This window comes from Mustela lutreola, chromosome 3, assembly GCF_030435805.1.
Source record: "Mustela lutreola isolate mMusLut2 chromosome 3, mMusLut2.pri, whole genome shotgun sequence".
Lineage (NCBI taxonomy): Eukaryota > Metazoa > Chordata > Mammalia > Carnivora > Mustelidae > Mustela > Mustela lutreola.
Window position 1 is genome coordinate 43,298,768 of NC_081292.1, and position 26,005 is coordinate 43,324,772.

Here is a 26,005-nt window from a genome sequence, read left to right on the forward strand (position 1 = left end):
CCTTTCTGATATACCACTTGTAGGCTTTCTCTTTGCTCAGAGGACCCCTTTCAATATTTCCTGTAGAGCTGGTTTGGTGCTTACAAATTCTTTTAGTTTTTTTTTGTCCTGGAAACTTTTTATCTCTCCTCTTTTCAATGGTAGCCTAGCTGGATATAGTATTCTTGGCTGCATGTTTTTCTCGTTTAGTGCTCTGAATATATCATTCCAGCTCTCTCTGGCCTGCCAGGTCTCTGTGGATAAGTCCACTGCCAATCTAATATTTTTACGATTGTATGTTACAGACTTTTCTTCCTAAGCTGCTTTCAGGATTTTCTCTTTGTCACTAAGATTTGTAAATTTTACTATTAGGTGACAGGGTGTGGACCTATTCTTACTGATTCTGAAGGGCGTTCTCTGCACCTCTGAATTTTGATGCTTGTTCCCTTTGCCATATTGGGGAAATTCTCTCCTATAATTCTCTCCAGTATACCTTCTGGTCCCCTCTCTCTTTCTTCTTCTTCTTCTGGAATCCCAATTATTCTAATGTTGTTTCGTCCTATGGTGTCACTTATCTCTCGAATTCTCCCCTCATGTTCCAGTAGCTGTTTGTCCCTCTTTGGCTCAGCTTCTTTATTCTCTGTCATTTGGTCTTTTATATCACTAATTCTTTCTTCTGCCTCATTTATCCTAGCAGTGAGAGCCTCCATTTTTGATTGCACCTCATTAATAGCTTTTTTGATTTCAACTTGGTTAGATTTTAGTTCTTTTATTTCTCCAGAAAGGGCTTTTATATCTCCTGAGAGTGTTTCTCTAATATCTCCCATGCCTTTTTCAAGCCAGGCTAGAACCTTGAGAATCGTCATTCTGAATTCTATATCTGACATATTACCAATGTCTGTGTTGATTAGGTCCCTAGCCTTTGGTACTGCCTCTTGTTCTTTTTCTTGTGGTGAGTTTTCCTGCCTTGTCATTTTGTCCAGATAAGAGTATATGAAGGAGCAAGTAAATACTAAAAGGGTGGCAACAACCCCGGGAAAATATGCTTTAACCAAATCAGAAGAGATCCCAAATCGTGAGGGGGGAGAAAGGGGATAAAAAGAGGTTCAGAAAAAAGAAAAGAAAAGAAAAGAAAAGAAACAATTAAAGAAAACGAATAAAGAAAAAGTATAAAAAAGAAAAAAAATATATATTAGATAAACTAATTAAAAATAATTAAAAAAGAAAAGGGTAAAAGTTAAATTAATTTTTAGCAGAAGAAGAGAAAAAAAATTGAAAAAGAAAAAACAATTAAATTAACTGTAAGACTAAAGAATCATGGGGAGAAAGCCATGAGTTCTGTGCTTTGCTTTCTCCTCCACTGGAATTCTGCTGCTCTTCTTGGTATTGAAACTGCACTCCTTGGTAGGTGAACTTGGTCTTGGCTGGATTTCTTGTTGATCTTCTGGGTGAGGGGCCTGTTGTATTGATTCTCAAGTGTCTTTGCCCCAGGTGGAATTGCACCGCCCTTACCAGGGGCCGGGCTGAGTAATCCACTGGGGTTTGCTTTCAGGAGCTTTTGTTCTCTGAGCGCTTTCCGTAGAGTTCTGGAGGATGGGAATAAAAATGGCAGCCTCCTGGTCTCCGGCTGGGTTGAGCCGAGAGCCCAGGGCCCCACTCCTCAGTGCGCCCTCAGAGAACAGCGCTCAGTAACTCCCATCTGCCTGACCTCCGGCCCCGCTCCGAGCTCACCCAGTCTGCGACCGGTTCAAGGTAACCCCAAGCTGTGAGCTCACTGTTGGCTCTGTCTCTGTAGCTGGCTTCCCCGTTCTAATACCGGTAAGCTCTGCGACACTCAGACACCCCCGATCCTTCTGTGACCCTGCGGGACCTGAGGCCACGCTGATCCCGCGTGAGCTTCACCCCGGTTTAGCCTCTGGAGTGATGTCCCTCAGCAGAACAGACTTTTAAAAGTCCTGATTTTGTGCTCCATTGCTCCGCAGCTTGCCGGGAGCCGACCCCTCCCCCCGGGGTCTATCTTCCCGTTGCTTTGGATTCACTTCTCCGCCAGTCCTGCCTTTCAGAAAGTGGTTGATTTTCTGTTTCTAGAATTGCTGTTCTTCTTCTCTTCGATCTGCCGATGGATTTGTAGGTGTTTGCAATCTTTAGATAAGCTATCTAGCTGATCTCCTGCTACCTGAAGTAGTCTCAGCCTGCTGCTACTTCACCATCTTGACTCCTTCCCTGTCATGCTTTTTAAAACAAGATTCAAAGTATTTGAGATTCAAACTTTTTGTGTAACAGAATGGTTGCAAGAGCATGCCTGCAACCCTAACCCAAATGAATCAATGGTACATGGTTTTCACATTTACAGATAATACTTTTAACAGTTTGGTTTAATTGAGTATTTATAGTACTTGATAAAATGAATGTTACAAAGAACAAATAATTGGGAAATTTAATTACCAGCAATTATATCCTTGATAATTTATTTGAAAGAATTTATGTTCTTTACTGATATCTAATGGGAATAGTCAAAGACATTTTAACCCATTGCTTTAAAAATGAATTTTATGGGATAAATTATTCCTGAAGTTTGTAGATAGTCCTTTTGATTTTTTAGGATTTTAACATAATTATTTTCTTTTTTTGCAGCAGGCATTTTGGAGATCAAAGATGGGTAGAAAAGATGCCTCTACTATAAAACTTCCTGTTGATCAGTACAGAAAGCAAATTGGTAAGCAATGAATTCCCTTTGATACATTCCTGGGAATTAAGATAAAGAAAAAAGAATGATGTGTGATATTAAGAAAATAACTTTTCCTTAATACATATGATACACAGAGTATGAATAATGAAGGACTATATATTTTTAAAGAGCAAAAAATAAGTGTAGCCTGCTTACCAGTAGAGAAATACGCTTTGTGTACTTGTGATTTTCAGAGCTCTTATAATTTTTATTAATTTAATACAATCAAAAATACATTTTATTATGTTTCTTAAGGCCAGATGTTCTTACATGGTATTTTTAGTGTTATTATCTATTAAATCATTTATTTTTATCCATGTAAAAACTTTTAATTTTGTTGACTCAATGACAATAATTTGATAAGCCTGAAATTCTTCTTCAAAATTTTACTTTAGTAAGATAGTGGGCTAGAGAAAAGGAGATTAGTCAACATAAAAAAATAACAGAAAGCTTACTTATTTTAGATTATACTCTAAGTACAAGATTTTCTACCCATTCTTTTCAAGAGCACATGAAGTATTTATCAAAAATTACCCACATACAAAGTCACAAACCAAGTTCCCCCAATTTTAAAGAATCTATATCCTATAGCTACAACTTTGAGCAAAGTGTAGTAAATCAGAAATCGTTTAGAAGCAAAAAAGTTAACCTACCCTTTCCCATCTTGCACCCTCTCTTTTTACATATTCCTACTCACTTCCATTCATTCCTACTTTGGAAATAAAAAAATAGCAGTTAGTAAAAAACCTCTTCTAAAAAACTGAAGGATAAAGAGAGAAGTTACAATAGAAGACAGAAAATATGTAGAAGTTATTGATACCAAAAGAAATTATTGATACCATTTTATAAATGTGATCTATAAGGTGCACACCATAAAGATATTTCTGTAAAACAAAAGCAGTGCAAAATGAAAGGAATATTAAATAATATTTAGAATATATATAACCAATTAAAGGTTTATACGTAGAAAAATAAAATCCTACTATAAGTAAATAAACAAAGTAGTCTGGAAATCCAAAAGTAAAACGGGTACAAAACATGAAGAAGCAACTCATGAAAGAAGAAATCTGAATAAACAAAAATAAAAACAAAACCACCAACTATTACAATAAAAAAAATTAAATTGAAAGTCTTACAAAATGACCTAACTCATCTAACTGGTTGTCAGATAAAAGCAAATTTAAAAAAGTATTTCTAACTGGATTAAATTTCTTGAGGGATGGTTTATGATGTTTGATTTTTTTCAGGGGGTTATATTCCTCTTTCCTTCACTTAGAGGATGTCTGATGAATAAATAGTGTAGGTTGCTGTGTTATTTTTGTGTTTAAACAGGACTGATTTATCAGATTAAAGTCTCTGATCAAATGAGATATGCTGACCACATAAAGAATAGCCATATCGTGGATCAATTCACAATCCAACTCTTAAATATACAATTCTTAGAATTTTTTTGGCTTTTTTTTTTTCATTTATTTATTTTCAGCATAACAGTATCATTATTTTTTCACCACACCCAGTGCTCCATGCAATCAGTGCCCTCTATAATACCCACCACGTGGTACCCAGACCTCCCACCCCCCCGCCACTTCAAACCCCTTGTTTTCAGAGTCCATAATCTCTCATGATTCACCTCCCCTTCCAATTTACCCCAACCCCTTTCTCTCTAACTCCCCATGTCCTCCATGCTTTTTGTTATGGTCCACAAATAAGTGAAACCATATGAGAATTGACTCTCTCTGCTTGACTTATTTCACACAATTCTTAGGATTTTGACAAGTGTACATACCCATGTAACCAGAAATGCCAATCAAAATAGAAGCATTTCCATTTTCTCAGGCAGTTCTTCATATCTGCTTCCAGTCAGTCTCTACCTACCTTCATATGCTACTACTGTTCAGATTTCTATCACCACAGATGAATTTTTTCTAAAATAAAAAAATAAGTAGCCTGTAAAGTTTTTATTGAAATTGACTTTTATCTATCAATTTTGGAGATTAGATATTAAAATCTAAATTCTTCTCTTTTATAAACATGGCATACTTTTATTTACTTCTATTCATATTTATTAGAACCAAGAAAAGATGAGACAAAGTAATATAATTATGAGGACTCCACCCTTTTCTTATTCTAAACTGTTCAGAGAGTGCTGTGATATGCATATATTCCCATACAAAGTTCTCTTTCCTGTTTTACTTCCTCTTGAAAATATTAGCTGCACAAGATCCACCTGTCTCACAAGGTTCTTTGGAGATCCATAAGAAGTGTCAGACCAGTTAGTAAACTAGAGTGTTGCATGGATATGAGTTATCCTGTGTGTATTTTACAAACAGAGTAATCATAATCAAACACAGTATATTAAAAGTAAAAGAGTGATGATGTTTTTGTTCACTACTTTTAAGGATAATGGACTGAGTTAAGATTTTTATGCATATACCATAGAATATTATGATATATATAAGTTTTTTGTAAAGATAGAGAAATGGAATAGAAAAGATACTGACTAGTAAATTAATAAAAACTAATTAAGATAGTAACTAATTCAAGGATTTTCTCAAGGAAGGATTATCTGATTTTCTGTATCACAGTTAGAAAATACCATAAGACTGAGCTCATACTGATGATGATAGATTTATCTCCAGCACTGTCTCCCTTAAATGGAGTCCTATGCAGATGTTTCCCAGATCTGATAAAAAATGTGAGGAGGGAATAAATCAGCCATAATTATCTTGAAGAGATATTTCAGTATTGGTGGTAAGAAAATATATAAATATATATAATAAATATAACATTTTTATTATATATTATATAAAATATATAAAAATATATATAAAATATATAAATAAAATAGTATCATAGTTTTTTAAGCTAATTCAATTGCTACTTAATAAACATTCACAAAGAATAGTGGTATTACATGTGTGCAATGTCCTCTTGTTATGAAATCTCACTTATTTATATAATTTTTGTATGGTCAGTCAATAACTATATTTAGTAATACCAATACCAGTGCCAGTTTTTGAATGATGATTTTAATATCACTGTTTAATTTATCTTCTGCTAAAAGTTTGCATTTTCAATTATGTACTAAATGACAATGATTAATGGCTTTCATAAAAGCTTTCTTCACAATATTCTTCGCTCAGGTAAGAATCAAATGGGCTAATGACTGGAAACACCTTGTAGATACAGAATCCTCATATTAAATGGACACTGTTTTAATTACTCTAGTGTGAATTTGAAATGTGTAGTGAAGATGAAGTACCTTCTCAATTTCAAGGCAATGCACCTAAGAAAAACAATATTCTGAAATATTTCTGGCTTAAAGGAGAAATAAATTTTCTTCAGATATAATATCATATGAATAGAGAGTAATATTGCCCAATACAGCATGTATTATTCTAGGGATAAATTATTTCAAGATTGGAGGAGAATTTTAAAAACTGCTTTAACATAATTAAGATATATTCTAAGTATATGTCATTAATTATATCAGGCTAAACAATATTTATATGTATAAGGTTAATCATTACAAAACACAACTAATTTACCTGTAAATCTCTATTTTCGTACATAATATAAGTTGCTAACAGTATTAAGCATCTTGTGCCAGGCACATCTTATTTTATTTTCATAATAGGTAAAAAAGCAACTACTATTATATAACTCCATTATACATATCAGGAAGACTTGGCACAGATGGGTTAAAAAAGTTTTCCAAGGTTCTACAATTGGTAGAAAGTACAGCCAGGATTCAATTCCAAGCAATGACCACATAATCCCTTTACTATACCACTTTTCTAGGGTTAAAGACTATATTAGGTACTGGCAGATGTAAAGATAATTGAGTCACAAGATTTGAGTTCATGGAATTGACAGAATAATAGCATTTTGGCTATCAGGAGAGTTTGAGGGACCTCTCTCTGCCCCTAATTTAGAAATAACAAAATATGAAGCTTCCATTTCTTAGTTCTATTTTTAAAATTCCTAAGACATTTCTATTATAGTTCATTCAGTCAAAGCTCATACAATTATGTACATATTTACCACTACCCTGCTCTTAATTCTCATTTACATCCCAGACCTAAAATCTGAAATCATGTTCTTTGTGCCTGGTGAACATTTTTTTGGAATTTCTTAGAGTGTATGTCTACTTGTGGCAAGTTCTGTTTCTTTCTTTTATGATATTATCATTCCATTTTTAAAAGTTTTTATTGAAATTCCAGTTAGTTAACATACACTGTAGTATTAATTTTGGGTGTACAACTTAGTGATTTAACACTTTCATGCAACACCTAGTGCTCCTCACAGCAAGTATACTTATTAACTCCCATCACCTATTTAACCTATCCCCCAGCCACCTCTCACTGCTAATCATGCTTCTTCTCTATAGTTAAGAGCCTGTTTCTTGGTTCCCCCCACCCATTTTGTTTCTTAAATTAATTCCACACATCAGTAAAATCATACAATATTTGTCTTTCTCTGACTTATTTCGCTTAGCATAATCCCCTTAGCTCTATCCACATCATTGCAAATGGCAAGATTTCATTCTTTTTGATGCCTGAGTAATTAAATAATATACCATTGTGTGTGTGTGTGTGTGTGTATACATAATAGAAATGGAATTTTCTTTGGAAAAATGTCTATTCATGTCTTATGCCCATTTCTTTTTTTTTTTTTTTTTTGCCCATTTCTTAACTGGATTATTTATTTTTTGCATGCTGAGTTTGATAAGCTCTTTATAGATTTTGGATACTAACCCTTTAGCTGATATGTCATTTGCATATCAAATTCTCCTGTTCCATAGGTTGCCTTTTAGTTTTGTTGATCGTTTCCTTCTCTGTGCAGAAGCTTTTTATCTAGATGGATTACCAGTAGTTCATTTTTGCTTTTCTTTTCCTTGTCTAGTAAATAATTGCTACAGCCAGTGTCAACATTTCAACAATATTTGTTCTTCCAATCTGTGAGGATGGAATGTTTTTTCATTCCTTTGTATCCTCCTCAATTTCTTTCATAAGCGTTCTATAGTTTCCAGAGTATGGATCTTTTACGTTTTTGGTTAGGTTTATTTCTAGATATCTTCTGGGTTTTGGTGTAGTTATAAAGGGGCTCAATTCCTTGTTTTTTATTTCTTTCTTCATTATTGGTGTATAGAAATGCAACAGATGATTTTGTGTTCTGTGATGTTCTTGAATTCGTGTATCAGTTCTAGCAATTTTTTTGGTGGAGCCTTTCAGGTTTTCTGCACAGAATATCATGCCTGCAAATAGTGAGTTTGACTTCTCCCTTGGCAATTGGATGCCTTTAATTTCTTTTTCTTGTCTGACTGATAAGGCTAGGACTTCCAGTACTATGGTAAATAACAATGGTGAGAGTGGACATCCCGTTCTTGTTCCTGATCATAGAGGAAAAGCTCTCAGTTTTTCCCCTTTAAGGATGATATTAGCTGTGAGTCTTTTGTATATGGCCTTTATGTTTTTGAGGTATGTTCCCTCTATCTTTATTTTATTTTGTTTTGTTTTTAATTAACAAATAATGTATTATTTGCCCCAGGGGTACAGGTCTGTGAATCATCAGGCTTACACATTTTACAGCACTCACCATAGCACATACCCTCCCTAATGTCCATAACACAACCACCCTCTCCATATCCCCCTTCCCCTGGCAACCCTCAGTTTGTTTTGTAAGATTAAGAATCTCTTACTGTTTGTCTCCCTCCCGATCCTATCTTGTTTCATTTTTTCCTTCCCTACTCCCCACAACCTCCTGCCCTGCCTCTCAAATTCTTCATGTTAGAGAGATCATATTATAATTGTCTTTCTCTGATTGACTTATTTTGCACAGCATAATACCCTCTAGTTCCATCCATGTCATTGCAAATGGCAAGATTTTGTTTCTTTTGATGAATGCATAGTATTCCATTGTGTATGTGTGTATATATGTACATCACATCTTCTTTATTCATTCATCTGTTGATGGACATCTAGGTTCTTTCCATAGTTTGGCTATTGTGGACATTGCTGCTATAAACATATGGGTGCACATGGGTGCACGTGCCCCTTCTGATCACTACATTTGTATCTTTGGGGTAAATACCCAGTAGTGTGATTAATGGGTCATAGGTTAGCTCTATTTTCCACTTTTTGAGGAAGCTCCATGCGGTTTTCCAGAGTGGCTGCACCAGCTTGCATTCCCACCAGTGGTGTAGGAGGGGAACCTCCAGGAGGAGGAGGATTTCTCCGCATCCTCACCAACATCTGTCATTTCCTGACTTGTTAATTTTAGCCATTCTGACTGGTGTGAAGTGGTATCTCATTCTGGTTTTGATTTGTATTTCCCTGATGTGGAGTGATGTTGAGCACTTTTCCATGTGCCTGTTGGCCATCTGGATGTCCACTTTGCAGAAATGTATGTTCATGTCTTCTGCCCATTTCTTGATTGGATTATTTGTTATTTGGGTGTGGAGTTTGATAAGTTCTTATAGATTTTGGATACTAGCCCTTTATCTGATATATCACTTGTGAATATCTTCTCCCATTCTGTCAGTCATCTTTTGGTTTGGTTGACTGTTTCCTTTGCTGTGCAAAAGCTTTTGATCTTGATGAAGTCCCAGTAGTTTATTTTTTTCCCTTGCTTCCCTTGCCTTTGGCAATGTTTCTAGGAAAAAGTTGCTGCAGCTGAGGTCGAAGAGGTTGCTGCCTGTGTTCTCCTCAAGGATTTTGTTGGATTACTGTCTCACAGTGAAGTCTTTTATCCATTTTGAGTCTACTTTTGTGTGTGGTGTAAGGAAATGGCCCAGTTTCATTTTTCTGCATGTGGCTGTCCCAAGTTTCCCAACACCATTTGTTGAAGATTACTGTCTTTTTTCCATTGGACATTCTTTCCTGCTTTGTTGAAGGTTAGTTGACATTAGAATTGAAGGTCTATTTCTGGACTCTCTAATCTGTTCCATTGATCTATGTATCTGTTTCTATGCCAGTACTGTACTGTCTTGATGATCATAGTTTTGTAATAAAGCTTGAAGTCTGGAATTGTGATGTCACCAACTTTGGCTTTCTTTTTCAACATTCCTCCAGCTATTCGGAGTCTTTTTAGGTTCCATATAAATTTTAGGATTATTTGTTCCATTTCTTGAAAAACATTGATGGTATTTTGATAAGGATTGCATTAAAGGTGTAGATTGCTTTAGGTAGCATAAACACTTCACATTATTTGTTCTTCCAATCCATGGGCGTGGAATGTTTTTCCAGTTCTTTGTGTCTTCCTCAGTTTCTTTCATGAGTACTTTATAGTTTTCTGTGTACAGATTCTTTACCTCTTTGGTTAGGTTTATTCCTAGGTATCTTATGGTTTTGGGTGCAATTGTAAATGAGATCGACCCCTTAATTTCTCTTTCTTCTGTGTTGTTGTTGGTGTATAGAAATGCAACTGATTTCTATGCACTGATTTTATATCCTGACACTTCACTGAATTCCTCTATGAGTTCTAACAGTTTTGGAGTAGAGTCTTTCGGATTTTCCACATAAAGTATCATGTCATCTTCAAAGACTGAGAGTTTTACTTCTTCTGTGCTGAGTTGAAGGCCTTTTATTTCTTTTTGTTGTCTGATTGCTGAGGCTAAGACCTCTAGTATTATGTTGAATAGCAGTGGTGATAGTGGACAGCCCTGCTGTGTTCCTGATCTTAGGGGAAAAGCTTTCAGTTTGGCCCCATTGAGAATGATATTTGCTGTTGGCTTTCATAGATGGCTTTGATGGTATTGAGGTAATGTACCCTCTATCCTTGCACTTTGAAGAGTTTTGATCAAGAAATGATGCTGTACTGTGTCAAATTCTTTTTCAGCATCTATTGAGAGTATCATATGGTTCTTGTGCTTTCTTCTATTAATGTATTGTATAACATTGATTGATTTGTAGATGTTGAACCATCCTTGCAGCCCAGGAATCAATTCCATTTGGTCATGGTGAATAATCCTTTTAATGTACAGTTGGATCCTATTGGCTAGTATTTTGGTGAGAATTTTTGTATCCATGTTCATCAAGGATATTGGTCTGTAATTCTCCTTTTTGATAGGGTCTTTGGTTTTGCAATCAAGATAATGCTGGCCTCATGAAATGAGTTTGGAAGCTTTCCTTCCATTTCTGTTTTTTGGAACAGTTTCAGGGGAACAGGTATTAATTCTTTCTTTAAGTGTTTGGTAGACTTCCTCCAGGAAGCCATCTGGCCCTGGGCTCTTGTTTTTGGGAGATTTTTGATGACTGCTTCAATCTCCTTACTGGTTATTGGTCTGTTCAGGTTTTCTATTTCTTCCTGGTTCAGTTGTGGTAGTTTATATGTCTCTAGGAATGCATCTTTTTCTTCCAGGTTGTCAAATTTGCTGGTGTATAGTTGCTCATAATATGTTCTTATAATTGCTTGTATTTCTTTGGTGTTGGTTGTGATCTCTCCTTTTTAATTCATGATTGTATTAATTTGGGTCCTTTCTCTTTTCTTTTTGATAATTCTGGCCAGGGGCTTATCAATCTTATTAATTCTTCCAAAGAACCAGCTCCTAGTTTTGTTGATTTGTTCTACTATTTCTTTTGGTTTCTATTTCATTGATTTCTGCTCTGATCTTTATGATTTCTCTTCTCCTGCTGGGTTTAGGTTTTCTTTGCTGTTCTTTCTTCAGCTGCTTTAGGTGCAGGGTTGAGTTGTATACTTGAGACCTTTCTTGTTTCTTGAGAAAGACTTGTATCACTATATACTTTCCTCTCAGGGTCACCTTTGCTGTGTCCTAAAGATTTTGAAAAGTTGTGTTTTCATCTTCGTTTGTTTTCATGAATTTTTCAATTCTTCTTTAATTTTCTGGTTGACCATTCATTCTTTAGTAGGATGCTCTTTAGCCTCCATGTATTTGAGTTCTTTCCAACTTTCCTCTGGTGATTGAGTTCTAGCTTCAAAACATTGTGGTCTTAAAATATGCAGAGAATGATCCCAGTCTTTTGGTACCAGTTGAGACCTGATTTGTGACTCAGGATGTAATCTCTTCTGGAGAATGTTCCATGTGCACTAGAGAGGAACGTGTATTCTGTTGCTTTGGGATGGAATGTTTTGAATATATCTGTGATATTCATCTGGTCCACTTTGTCATTTAAACCCTTTATTTCCTTGTTGATCTTTTGCTTAACTGATTTGTCTGTTTCATTGAGGGGGTATTAAAATCCCCTACTATTATTTTATTACTACTAATGTGTTTCTTTGATTTTGTTATTGCTTTATGAGGTTGGCTACTCCTGTATTAGGGACATAGATATTTAAAATCATTAGATCTTCTTGTTGGACAGACCCTTTAAATAGTGTCCTTAGTGAGATAGTGTCCTTCCTTATCTCTTATTACTGTCTTGGCTTAAAATCTAATTTATCTTATATAAGGATTGCCACCCCAGCTTTCTTTTGATGTCCATTAGGATGGTAAATTGTTTTCCACCCCCTCTCTTTAAATTTGGGGGTGTCTTTGGGTCTAAAATGAGTTTCTTGTAGTCAGCATATTGGTGGGTCTTATTTTTTTTTTTTATCCATTCTGATACCCTGTATCTTTTTTTTTTTTAAAGATTTTATTTATTTACTTGACAGATAGAGACCCCAAGTAGGCAGAGAGGCAGGCAGAGAGAGAGAGAGGAGGAAGCAGGCTTCCCTGCAGAGCAGAGAGCCCGATGCGGGGCTCGATCCCAGGACCCTGGGATCATGACCTGAGCCGAAGGCAGAGGCTTTAACCCACTGAGCCATCCAGGCGCCCTTACCCTGTATCTTTTGATTGGGGCATTTAGCCCATTAACATTCAGGGTAACTATTGAAAGATATGAATTTAGTTCCATTGTATTGCCTGTAAGGTGATTGTTACTGTATATTGTCTCTGTTCCTTTCTGATCTATTACTTTTAGGCTCTCTCTTTGCTTAGAGGACTCCTTTCAATATTATTCGTAGGATTGTTTTAGTGTTTGCAAATTCTTTCAGGTGTTTTGTTTGTTTGTTTGTTTTTTGTCCTGGAAGCTTTTTATCTCTCCTTCCATTTTCAATGACAACTAGCTCGATATAGTATTCTTGACTGCATATTTTTAATGTTTAGTGCTCTGAATATATCATGCCAGTCCTTTCTGGCCTGCCCAGTCTCTGTGGATAAGTCTGCTGTCAATCTAATGTTTCTACCCTTGTATGTTACAGACCTCTTGTCCCATGCTACTTTCAGGATTTTCTCTTTGTCACTAAGACTTGTAAGTTTTACTATTAGATGACGTGGTGTGGACCAATTTTTATTGATTTTGAAGGGGATTCTCTGTGCCTCCTGGATTTTGATGCTTGTTCCCTTTGCCGTATTAGGGAAATTCTCTATTTTAATTTGTTCCAATATACCTTCTGCCCCTCTCTCTGTTTCTTCGTCTTCTGGGATCCCAATAATTCTAATATTGTTTCATCCTATGGTATCACTTCTCTCTCATATTCTTCCCTCATGGTCCAGTAGTTGTTTGCCTCTCTTTTGCTTAGCTTCTTTATTCTCTATTATTTTGTCTTCTATATCACTAATTCTCTCTTCTGCCCCATTTATCCGTGCATTAAGAGCCTTCATTTTTTTAATTACACCTCATTAATAGCTTTTTAAATTTTAACTTGGTTAGATTTTAGTTCTTTTATTTCTCCAGAAAGGGATTCCTAATATCTTCCATGTCTTTTTCAAGCCCAGCTAGAACCTTGATAATTGTCCTTCTGAACTCTAGTTCTGACATATTACCAATGTCCTTATTGATGAGGTCCCTAGCCATTGGTACTGCCTTTTGGTCTTTTTTTTTTTTTTTTAGTGGTGAGTTTTTCTGCTTTGTCATTTTATCCAGATAAGAGTATATGAACAATTGGATTCCTTTTCTTGTTAGTTGTAATAATTTGTAATTTCTCTTTAATTTTCTGTAAAGATAGTCTTCTAATAGGTATACTTTAAAAGATTTTAATTCTTGCATTTAATCTTTTATATTTTGTTATGTTGTGTTTTTCAGTTAGAAATAGAGATATTCATATTCTATTCCTAACTTTAAAGGATATGTTTCAGTCATTTTGCCATTATATGTGATGTTATTTCTAGGTTTTTGGAACATATTTGTTGTTGAGCTAAGGAAATTCCCCTTTGTTCTTAGTTTAATGAGAGTTTTTTTTTTTTCATTTTTTAAAGTAATGAATTAAGTTGAATTTAATTGAAGATTTTTTCTATCAGAAGAATATTATTTATTTTGTCAAATTTTATTAATAGATTTTCTAAACTCTCTTTTCATTGCTGATATAAATCTTATTTTGTTTTGATTTCTTTTTTTAAAATTTTTTATTTTTCCAGCATAACAGTATTCATTATTTTTGCACCATACCCAGTGTTCCATGCAATACATGCCCTTTCCAATACCCACCCCTGGATCCCCCAACCTCCCACCCCCCACCCCTTCGAAACCCTCAGATTGTTTTTCAGAGTCCATAATCTCTCATGGTTCACCTCCCCTTCCAATTTCCTTCAATTCCCTTCTCCTCTCCATCTCCCCTTGTCCTCCTTGCTATTTGTTATGCTCCACAAATAAGTGAAACCATATGATAATTGACTTTCTCTGCTTGACTTATTTCACTCAGCATAATCTCTTCCAATCCTGTCCATGTTGCTACAAAAGTTGGGTATTCATCCTTTCTGATGGAGGCATAATATTCCATAGTGTATATGGACCATATCTTCCTTATCCATTCGTCCATTGAAGGGCATCATGGTTCTTTCCACAGTTTGCTGACCATGGCCATTGCTGCTATAAACATTGGGGTACAGAAGGCCCTTCTTTTCACTACGTCTGTATCTTTGGGGTAAATACCCAGGAGTGCAATGGCAGGGTCAGAGGGAAGCTCTATTTTTAATTTCTTGAGGAATCTCCACACTGTTCTCCAAAGTGGCTACACCAACTTGCATTCCCACCAACAGTGTAAGAGGGTTCCCCTTTCTCCACATCCTCTCCGACACATGTTGTTTCCTGTCTTGCTAATTTTGGCCATTCTAAGTGGTGTAAGGTGGTATCTCAATGTGGTTTTAATTTGAATCTCCCTGATGGCTAATGATGATGAACATTTTTTCACGTGTCTGATAGCCATTTGTATGTCTTCATTGGAGAAGTGTCTGTTCATATCTTCTGCCATTTTTTTATATGATTGTCTGTTTTGTGTGTGTTGAGTTTGAGGAGTTCTTTATAGATCATGGATATCAACCTTTTGTCTGTACTGTCATTTGCAAATATCTGTTTTGATTTCTTAAAAATACGCAGTTGATTTCAGTTTACTGGTATTTTATGACTTTTTACACATTGTTTTTTATTTATGAAATTGACATATGTCTCTCCATTCTCTTACCATCTTTGTTCAGTTTTAGTTTGAATGTCATACAAGACTTATATAATGAATTGGAAATATACCCTTCTTTAATATGCTCTGAGATAAGTTATACAAATATGTAAAAATAACCTTCTAGAATGTTTCTAAAAGTCCCTAAAAAAACTTCTGTGTTGCTTTATATTTAAGTGGATCTTTAATGATTTTCTCTCTTTTTTAAAATTGATTAATAGATCTATATTTTTGAGCAACTCTAGGTAACATATTCAGTGATAAAGCTGAATGAAAAATTTTTAAATGTATTCATAAAGTTGTGGGTAAATTTTTTTAGTATTTTAAAAATATTTATTATGTTTCTATTTTTAGTTGATGTTATTTAGCTATGTCTTTATCAATATTAACTGAGATGTCTAATTTTGTACACATTTTAAAGAATTAGCTTTTGGTACTTATATATTCCACTGTTTCTTTTTGATAATTTTACTCTTTATGATTTCCTTCATTGACATTTCTTAACTTTTTCTTTGGTAATTATTTAAGATGAGTGTTTTTCTATTTGTTTTTTAAACTTTTTAAAAATAATGTGTTCATTTACTGAATCTTTTTTTTTTATGTAATTATTGGCACCATTACCTTATTTAGAGCTTTTTTGAACTTTTAAATATACTTTTTTCATGTATAGGTACTTCATATATATTTATACATTTATGTAATTTGAATTGATTCTTAAACATATTGTTTTTGTTTTTAAGATTTTATTTATTTGAAGAGTGAGAGATGGAGAGAGAGAGTATGAGTGGAAGGAGGGGTCATGGAATGGGAGAAGCAGGCTGAGCAGTGAGCCCCATGTGGGACTCAGCCCCTGGACTTAGAGTCATGACCTGAGTTGAAGGCAGAGGCTTAACCAACTGAGCCCCAACTTACTGTTTTTTTGTTCAGAGACTTTAAAGAGTCAGTTTGTGATATTAAACTTTTCTCTATTCCTTAGTATGTGGTCAATTTCATTTATGTTCTTATATCCATGCTTGAAAGGAATAAGTATTCTCTAACATCAGGATACTGTACTGCTTATGTTACTTGTGGTGTTCAAATCTACTTTGTACTTTATACGAATGTTTAAGCTGTCATTCTATGAGAAAGGAGAATTAAAATACTCTCACTAAGACGATGGAGATGTTAATTTTTGTAATTCTATTGGTTTTTGCTTTGTATATTTTAAGGCTATGTTTTTGTTGTGTAGCATTTCTATATTTCTATATATTTCTGATTTTTTCTTTTTTCTATTAAATAATGGTCTTTTTATTTCTAAAAATGCATTTAAGATTTTCCTTAGAGCGTTTTTTTGGTCTTACATTAATATTGGTGAATACCTTTCTCTTGTTTAGTATTCTAATTTTCTTTCCTGTTGCTTTACTTTTGTCTCAACTTTAGCATTATGTTTTATGTTTTTGATATAGCCTAAGAATCCTTATTTTTGAGCAAGCAAATTTAATTCTATATCATTTCATTTGAATGAAAAATCTAGTTATATTTCCATGATTTTATTTTGTAATTTTTAATTGTGGTGGTTTTTGCTAATCTCTACCCTAAATCTTCTTACCTGAGAAATTTGGAGCTTTTTTAATTGTTCAAATTTTGAAATGTTTTTTGAAATGTTTTCATTTCATTTCTTCTCTTCTTCCCTCTCTGTCTCTCTCCTTTCTTTTTCTATTTTTACCTTCCTGCCTTCCCTTCTTTTCCTTCCCCGATTACCTCCTTCCCCTCCTCCTCCTTTTTGTTTCTCCTCTTCTTCCTCTTCATTTTCTTCCTCCTCCTGGTTTCCTCAAATTTTATTCGTGATGTATTTGACTTAATGAAATTTAAAGCCTATTAATATCTTTGTTTATCCAAAACAATATAAAGATTTTTAACTCTATATATGATTACTCCTTCCTGTTGCTCATGTTATTGTGTGTATTACTTTATTTCTTTCTTGTTTTTAACAGTACAAACTCAATTATTACAGCTCTTTTTTAGTTTTAGTCATCAGTAATTACTTAGATCTAACTTCATATTTGCTCTTTTTTATTACTTTTTGTGTTTCACATATGCCTTCTGGTCAAGTTTCCTTGTTATTTTGCCTTCATGCAAGTTATCTATTAGTGGCAAAATTTCTTGGTCTTTGTTTATAAGACAGTATTATATTGCACTTATTTTTGAATTATAGTTTAGCTGGATACATAATTTTTGGTTGATATTATGTATATCTGCTCAGAACTTTGACAGCATTGTTTTATTCATTTCTTGTTTCTGGTATTTCTGATGAGACATTTTTCGATAATGTAATTATCACTTCTTTTAATTTTCATTCCTGTTTTTAAGGTTTTTCTTTTTATCTTAAATGTTTTTCAGCTTTAATTTAATGCAAATGCTTATTTTTATTTAGTAAATAGAAAAAAATACTCGAAATCCGGTTTTCTCCTTCATATTAAATATTCTTGTCTTTCTAAGTCCTGGGTACTTAATATCTGATTTTTTTTTTTTTTTTTGTCTTTTGAATAATGGCTTTCCCCCTTCTCTCTGATTTCTTTCTAGCATTACTATTATATATAAATTGAGACTTCATATTACAACATTTGTTTTTCTTAAAATCATAGTTATATATTTTCTCTCTTAAAACTTCTATTGCAAGGATGCCTCAGTGGCTTAGTTGTTTAAGTGCCTGACTTTGGCTCAGGTCATTATCCCAGGGTCCTGGAATTGAGTCCCACATTGGGCTCCTTGCTCAGTGGGGAGCTTGCTTCTCCCTCTGCAGGCAGTTCCCCCTGCTTGTATGTGTTTTCTCTCTCTCTCTCTCTCTCTCTCTCATAAATAAATAAAATCTTTAAAAAAATTTTCTATCATATTTGGGTTTGTTATTTCTCTGACTTATCTTCCCTTAGATTAAATTTACAAATTCTTTTTCTTTCTCAGTCATTTATTTACTATGTCTAAGTTGGATCCATGGATATATAATCTCAGTGACCTTTTTTGTCATGTGTAAAAGGTTAATTTGGTCACTTTAAAAATCATTCATTTTTATTTTGTTTCTTTCCTCTTTATTTTAAATACCAATTTTATATATTCTTTGAGATGCTTCCACTATTCCTTCTTATGGTGCCAATTTTTCCATTTGTTATTTTGGTTTATTGTATTTCATGCTATTTTCTTTTTCTTTCTTTCTTTCTTTTTTTCAGTCCTTTTATGGTTTATTCACTCCCACCCCTGCCCCGTGTGTGTGTGTGTGCGTGTGTAGTCATCTTCAACAGAGGGTCATTTGTTTTTGTTTCTGTTTTCTCCCTCTGTAGGGGGTTCAAGCAGTCTGAATTGTGAAATATACTTGCAGAGCAGTGTTTATTTATTGACAATAGGGATTTTTGGACCATTAATCTAGACTTATTTCTTGGCCAAAGATTTCTGCAATTTGGACCTCACACCTTCTTTTTGGGTCTTACAGGCTTAAGATTTGTATTTCCCATAGGTCACACAATTTTCTACAAACCCAGAATTTAGAGGCAGTAGAAACAATCCTTGCTATTTCTCCAAATAAGTACAGTGTCTTTTGTATGGTTGGGTCAATCCTTTGAGGATCTCAATTTTATCCATATATTTTAGTTTCAGCTCCTTTCTCATAGCATCGCTGCCCATGCCTGGGCCTTAAAAGCCAATGTACAATCCTCTTGATATCTACAACTGGGCACTGGTTTTAATGTACCACCTCCCAACTCCCCACCCAAGGCCACCCAAGGATATCTAGGATATCAGCTAGAACTAGCTGTTTTGCTTTGAGTGTTATCTTTGCTTCTGCCATTTGGACATTTCTATTTTTCCTTTTATTATCATGTATGTATGTTTATTTAAAAATATATACATTCAATATTTATAGGTTTATAGGATGAGTGTTTCACTACCGTTTCTATGTGTTTATATAAAAAAAGAGTCCACCTCAGCTCTGTCTACCATATTTTCAGAACTGGAAGTCTTTTGAGCATTTTATTGGCTGATAGCACATATCACTTTCTTTCTTCCTTGTTTTAAGTATTTATATATGTATTTTATTTGTACCTACTGGGATTTAAACATCCTTGAAGACAGAAGCTCTACCTAATTTTATTTTTCATCCCTGATGATCACCTCTAATGTTAGAAAGTACTTATATTCCATAAAAAATCTCTTTAATTCTAAGGTAATTAAATTCTATACAGTCTTTGTTTAATCTACTCTGTTCATATTAGTCTTGAGTGTTCTATCTCTTGAAATAATGAGTATCTTTAATATGCTGTTATTTAATTTTTCTGCAAGTTTTTGTTTTATCTCCCCTGTGATACTTTTTTAATGTTTTCTATTGATTTTTATCTCTGTATCCCCAAGGATACATTACACATAGCAGTTACTTAAAAAATTGTTCATTTACTTGTTTTGTCTAGGTGCAAACTAAAGTTTGATATGCTTTATGATATCTTCTATTCAGGCACATTTCTCTCCATATCTAAGTTGTTGCTTGGTCAGCATTTTTAATGTGATTTTTCTGACAAATTAATTTATATCTCATGAATAAGTTGTTGGTTTATCTTTCTAACACCCCAAAGCATAGTACTTGGTTCTTAGTACTTAATGTTATTTAAGGATGGTGGAGCCTCTGCAATATATGATTAATATCAAGCTGTTTTGTCCAAGTATTTAAAAAACCTGGCTTGAGTTGCCTTTATTACATAATTTTTAAAGTTTGAATGAGTTTTTATTTTTAACGATTAATTTACTTATTTCCTCTCCTTAGTTCAAATATAACTAAATAATTTTTTAAAATATTTTATTTATTTATTTGATGGTGACAAAGAGAGAGAGCACAAGCAGGGGGAGCAGCAGGAAGAAGGAGAGGAAGAAGCGGGTTTGCTGCTGAGCAGGGAACCTGATGCTGGGCTTGATTCCAGGACCCTGGGATCATGACCTGAGCTGAAGGCAGACACTTAACTGACTGAGCCACCCAGGTGCCCCAAATATCCCTAAATAATTTTGAGAAAATTACTTTTTGCAAATTTTACATCATTTTATATGGCTGGCTAAATATAAGATGTACTATACCAGTGATAATTCACTCAATCTGTATTGTTTATTCTTTATCTGTATTTTATTGTGTTTCTGGTTTTGTAATAAGATTTTAATCAATTTGATTAACATTTAAATTATTTTTTTTTGCCTGTAATCATGCCATTTCTGATTTTGTTCATCTTGTAGCTATCAAAATGCTCGTCATTTGTTTATTGACATAGTTACTGGAGTTTGCTATAGGATTCCATAGGAAAGACTATAGACCCTTGTTTTTATAATGACTTTTCCACAGTTATTTGTAGTTTACAAGATAGTAACTAAAATCTGTGTTCATATGGCAGGGAGATTACTTTATATGCCAAATTACATTGCTCTTTTATATGTAATACAAGTAATATGATATGGTAATACCATATAGTAATCATATGGTAAGATGAGAAAAGTAAGATTTCAAATAGTGTTTTGCTTTTTGAGGAAGAGGGGAGGGATTTAAAGCAGTTGATAAGAAATTATTCTAAAAATGTTGAAGGAAATCTAAGTCTTTGATTAACAAATATTATTATTTGTCAGTATTTTTGGCATGCTGTAAATAACTCATCTTCCAATAATTCGTTTGAGTAATTAAATTTAGATTGCAAATTTTTCTTTTCAAATATTTTGACTCTTATCTCTTTGCTTTTCTATTGTATCTTAATTGGTGTGGTCTCTATAAATGGACAATAAATTATATATCTTTGTTATAGAGATCAGACAGTGAATAGAACTTGGTATTCATCCCAGACAGAATTATGATTGAATGTATTTGCAAGATTAAAGCACTGAATTTACTTTTTTCTAATTAAAGGCAATTAAAGATTTCCAGACACAAATAAAAGACAATGAATTGAGGAATAAGTGTAGGAGCAAGTCCATTTGCAGGTGAAAAGATGTGCCTTTGAAGCAGAACCAGCTGTATTTTCATTGAAAGAATAACAGTTTAGGAAGCTTTTCTGCATGTGCTTGCTTGATAGCATAATGTACTCATAAGCAGCTTATGCAGTATTCAGAAAATAACAGTGCATTAATTTTTAAAGCAGCAAAGGCAGAGGAAGAGCAGTACTGCCACATGATGATAATGAGTGTGGCTAGTGTAATGTCGACTGTTGAGAAAGAAAAAAACAGCAAGCTTCTGAAAAATGAACATTTATAAAACAATAACCAGATATTCACATGATAATGAGCTTAGACAGCCATATCAACAAAGGGCAAAGATTCAGTCTTGTTTCTGGACAAAGTAAAGGAAGGGAAAAGCAAAAAGCCAAAAGCAGTTTTGGCTTGTTTTTTTCATTAAACTAAGAAAACTCAGTGAAACTATGGCAGAGTTAATGCCATGTCTTTAAATATGAAATAATTTATGACATAGATGTATTTTTATGTTGAATTAAATAAAACATAAAAATCATTCTATTCTTTTCTAAATTAATGTAGTATGAGGAATAGTATATGACAATATTAAGGTACCAAAATATTTATGATTTTTGTTAAATATGTTTTTGTATCTACTTGTGATTTTTATAGAAATGGTGCCCATGCTAGAGTTAAATGTATTTTAACAAACTGAATAAGAAAGAAAACTTTACATAGACAATATCTGCTGATTAGAAATTATAACTGAAAATGACTTTTTAAATTATTCTGTTTTAAAAACAGATACTACACAGATTGTCTGCAAAGTATATATAAATAAAAATTATGAATATGTGTGGAATAAACTTTGCTATTAAAAAATCCAGGTGTAATTCAAAAATTATTTTGCTTCAATGTTTACTTTTTAGTTATTATTTTGCTTTTACTTCATACTCAGAAGCATTGTTTAAGACTTGGAGCAGGAAATTCTGTTGATTATGTGCTATTAGTTTTCATGTATGTATTTTCAATCCATATTTAATAGGAGAAATCAGGGACAGGCTAGTTTGATTTGTTAAAGTTGATGGAATTGGGAACTAGATCCATATTATTAGGTGAATCTTAACTCTTGTAATTGGAAGAAATGATATAGTTTTTTTTTTTTTTTTTTTTAGTTTAAGAATGATTAAAATGATCGCAAGTTAAAGTATTCATCCCACTTTGCTTTTCGTTTTGTAAGACTATGAACCAGAGTGGGAAATAGCCATGATTCTAGAGTGAAACAAGAAATACAAACTGATGGTATAAAGTCCTTCAGAGTCAGGACTGGGGTTCAAGTCAATCCCAGCTAAACTCATTCTTCTCTTTGGAAGAACTCCTCTTCATTCTCCTGGAATAACTAAAAAATCCATTAATCTTTTGCTCTCCCCTTCTCCCTCCATCTATCCTATTTTCCCATTATTTCAGGTTGGATTTCTGCCCTTTATCACTAAAATAATCTGAAAGGATCTAGAAAGATCTTCAACAACTACCCACATATTTTCCAACCAAGACTTGGACTACTGTTCTCTAAGTACAGGATCTTCAATGATATAGATAGATAGATAGATAGGCAGGCATATATCTATCTAACTATATATTGTGACTCAGCCAAAAGGGAGAGGAAGAAATATTTTTAAAATTTTGATAATGCCAATCTTACAGAAAACTGGCTATGTAGAGAGGATAAGCAAAGAAATAAATGTTCAGGTTACCATTCTCATTTCTCTTGCTGGTTGTAGTTGTTATAATTTATGACCTACCTTCTCCAAAATTCATTCTGGATCTTGTCCCTAGCAAGCATCTTAGTTTGATGAACCTTTTTCTTTAGTACATAACCCACATGTTTATTCCTGAAGGTTCTAGATAATTCTTCTATTTATAAAGTTATATAAAAAATTCATGAAATTTTATTATTGGTCATAATAGCACATGAGATAACCCCAGAAGTTCCCTAACATCTTTCCATAATTCTTTTGATCTTCACTATGTGTTAACAAATCATTTTATCCTTGATAATCAGCATCAACTATCCTAGCCAATACTGTGATTCTCCATGTTACCTGTTTACCTACAGGCATGAATAACCCAAACTGACCAGATGACAGACTTGGTATCCACTTCAGGAAAACTAATATTGTGCCTTTCTTAGGTTACCTCTTTTCCTAACTAAAATGCGTAACCAAATGTACTACTCAAACTTTGGCCACTGGGAGGATCTCCTTTGTATGTTGTGTTTTAGGGCTATCTCCAAGGATAGAAGTCTACTTCCAGCTGGTGTCAGCATGTTATAAAGAGCAATCTATAAACATGTTTTTTTTTAACTGCTAAAATGGTATACCCAATTTTATGCTTTGTTGAACTAGATAACCTCCAATTCATAACTGGTAGCTCTGGCCAGATGGTCCCTGAGTCTTATGACCAGGTAGTCAGTCTCCATCAGAGCTTGGTAGCAATCCAGGAGTTGTTTCTTAGCAGCTGTTACCTGCTGAAGGATGTATGGCACTATTCCAAAACCCTAGAGACTGCCACTTCTATTTGGGGGGGACCTGATAAAGGCTTATTTCTATGTCACAGCTAAAAGCATTTCAAGCTTCATTTATTCTGCCATGCCATAGGCTCTAAGAGGTAGAGTAGCTTGCACAGCAATCTACTGGAGAACTTTTTATTGTCCCATGTCCCACACAACAATAGCAGCTTGTCAGGTTCTCTACCTTTATAAAACATGTATGCAGAATTTAAAAGCACAATTATAGCATGGGCAACCATGCATCCCTCATACAGATTAAAAACTAGACATATACCAGTATCTTAGAACCCTCTTTATGCCCCTTCCCAGTTGCAACCCTCAGCCTCTGAGAGACAAATCACTATCTTGATTTTGCAATAATTCCGTTTATGAATTTCCATCTAGATTCATGTTTTATGCTTTATAGCATTTCATTGTATGTATATACCAGTATTGTTTTTTGTCTGTTCCACTCGTTTTGACATTGGATCATTCATTTTTCCTTGAAAATTTTTTCTATGAATGTTATTATAAGCATTCATTGCACATTTCTGGATATGTCTGTTCTTTGGTCATATGTATGTGAGTTTCTCTATAATATATACCTAGCAGAAAAATGTTGGATCATAGGTCATAGAAGAATGTTATCAAGTAATGCTGGTAAGTTAGACCTATGTTTCTTTCTTAATGGTAGATATAGTATGAAGTAGAAAAAGTTGGACCTTTCTTCTTGGAAACAATCCTGACATCTCTAAATCAATGGATTCCCATGAATCAGATTTAGATGCCAAGTTTCTGTATTTAAAAGAATGTTTTCTCTTCTCTCTCTTATACATGTATTTGAATGAGGCATATCAGGCAGTTGCCATGCCTTCTCCAAGGTTTACAACAAATCATTGTTATTGTGATGTGTCATGTAGTAGTGAGGCAGTTAAATTCTCTTAGGATGAGACCATAGCACTGAGACAGTTGTTCTTGTTCTTGAGCAGGATTATAAGTATACTGATGTTTCTTTCCAGTAAAGGCAGATAGTACTTGTGATTGGAACCTAGAAAAAAACATCAGCTAGAATAATTAGCTACTTGTGACCATTTGTGAAGGACTTTTATATTCTGCTACTGTAAGAACAACAAGAAAATTCTACCATAAGTTTGAATTTAATAGTGCTCAGTTGGCCTCTCAAGACCAACCATACACAGTGAGAAAATAAATAAGTCTCTGGAAATAAACAGTGTGACTGTATGTTTAGTTTTGATGATAAAATGAATCTATGAATCTTCTCCAGGAATGTACATTCCCTTTGATTTACCATTTTAGTAAGGTAGGGGAGTAATATTTCTACCTCACTTTTACTTTCAAAATAGCTCTCATAGCACATATCAGGGAACCAAGCTGAAGGTTCTGCCTATCATTTTAACCCATATGCTCAGAAACTGTGAATATTCATTGGGTCTGTTCTGGACCTCTGAGCTTACCATCAGGAACTGAACTTTTTAATTTTAAATTTACTTAATTTTTAAAATTGAATAACTGGCATGTAACATTGTATAAGTTTAATGTATCATTTTGATACAGTTATGTATTGTAATTGCTGATGTAGCAAAGTTTATCACATTACATAATTAAAGTATAACATTTTGTCTATATTGATTATACTGTGCATTGGATCTCTATGGCTTATTTATTATTTGTTACAAGTTTATACCCTTAAACACCATCACTCTTCTCCCTCTCCTCTTTTTTACTGTTAACTACCATTTTACTGTTTTTTTTTTAAACAGGTTTAACTTTTTAGTGATAGCATATAGTATTTGTCTCCTCTATATGACTTATTTGGTTCAGCATAATGTTCTCAAGACCCATCCATGTTATAGCAGATGAGAAGACATCCTTCTTTCTCCTAGCTGAACAGTATTCCATTGTGTTTATTTACCACATCTTTTAAAATTCATTTATGCATTGATGGGCATTAGGTTGTTTTTACATCTTGGCTATTGTGACTAGTGCTCTGATAAAAGTGGGAATGCAAAAATCTCATTGCAATCATGATTTCATTTCCTTTGGGTATATAAACAAAAAATGAATTGCTGGATCATGTGATATATATATATATATATATATATATATATATATATTAAATTTTTGAGAGCCCTCCATATTGTTTTTCATCATGGTTGGACCACTTAATATTCCCACCAAAAATGTATATAGGTTCTCTTTTTGCCACATTCTTTTTTAAAAATTTTACTGCAGTGTAGTTAACATACAGTGTTATATTATTTTCTGGTGTATAGTGTAGTGATTCAACAATTCCATGTATTACTTCCATATATAGTGCTCATCAAAATGAGAGCACTCTTAATTCCCTTCACCACATTCTTGCCAGCTCCTGTTATCTCTTCTTTCTGGTGATAGCCATT

General features: G+C 33.8%; 1 protein-coding gene across 8 annotated transcripts in view; it reads left to right on the top strand.

The window, feature by feature from the left end:
- The window catches only part of TRIQK (triple QxxK/R motif containing), a 103,044-nt gene that overhangs the window by 46,048 nt on the left and 30,991 nt on the right, over nucleotides 1-26,005 (top strand). For 6 of the 8 annotated variants that reach the window (XM_059166043.1, XM_059166044.1, XM_059166046.1 and 3 more), the window contains one exon: nucleotides 2,614-2,695. In XM_059166043.1, the coding sequence (XP_059022026.1) occupies nucleotides 2,614-2,695 (82 nt within the window). The remainder of the gene's footprint in view (nucleotides 1-2,613; nucleotides 2,696-26,005) is intronic. The other 2 variants (XM_059166047.1, XM_059166051.1) reach the window with 1 other exon arrangement.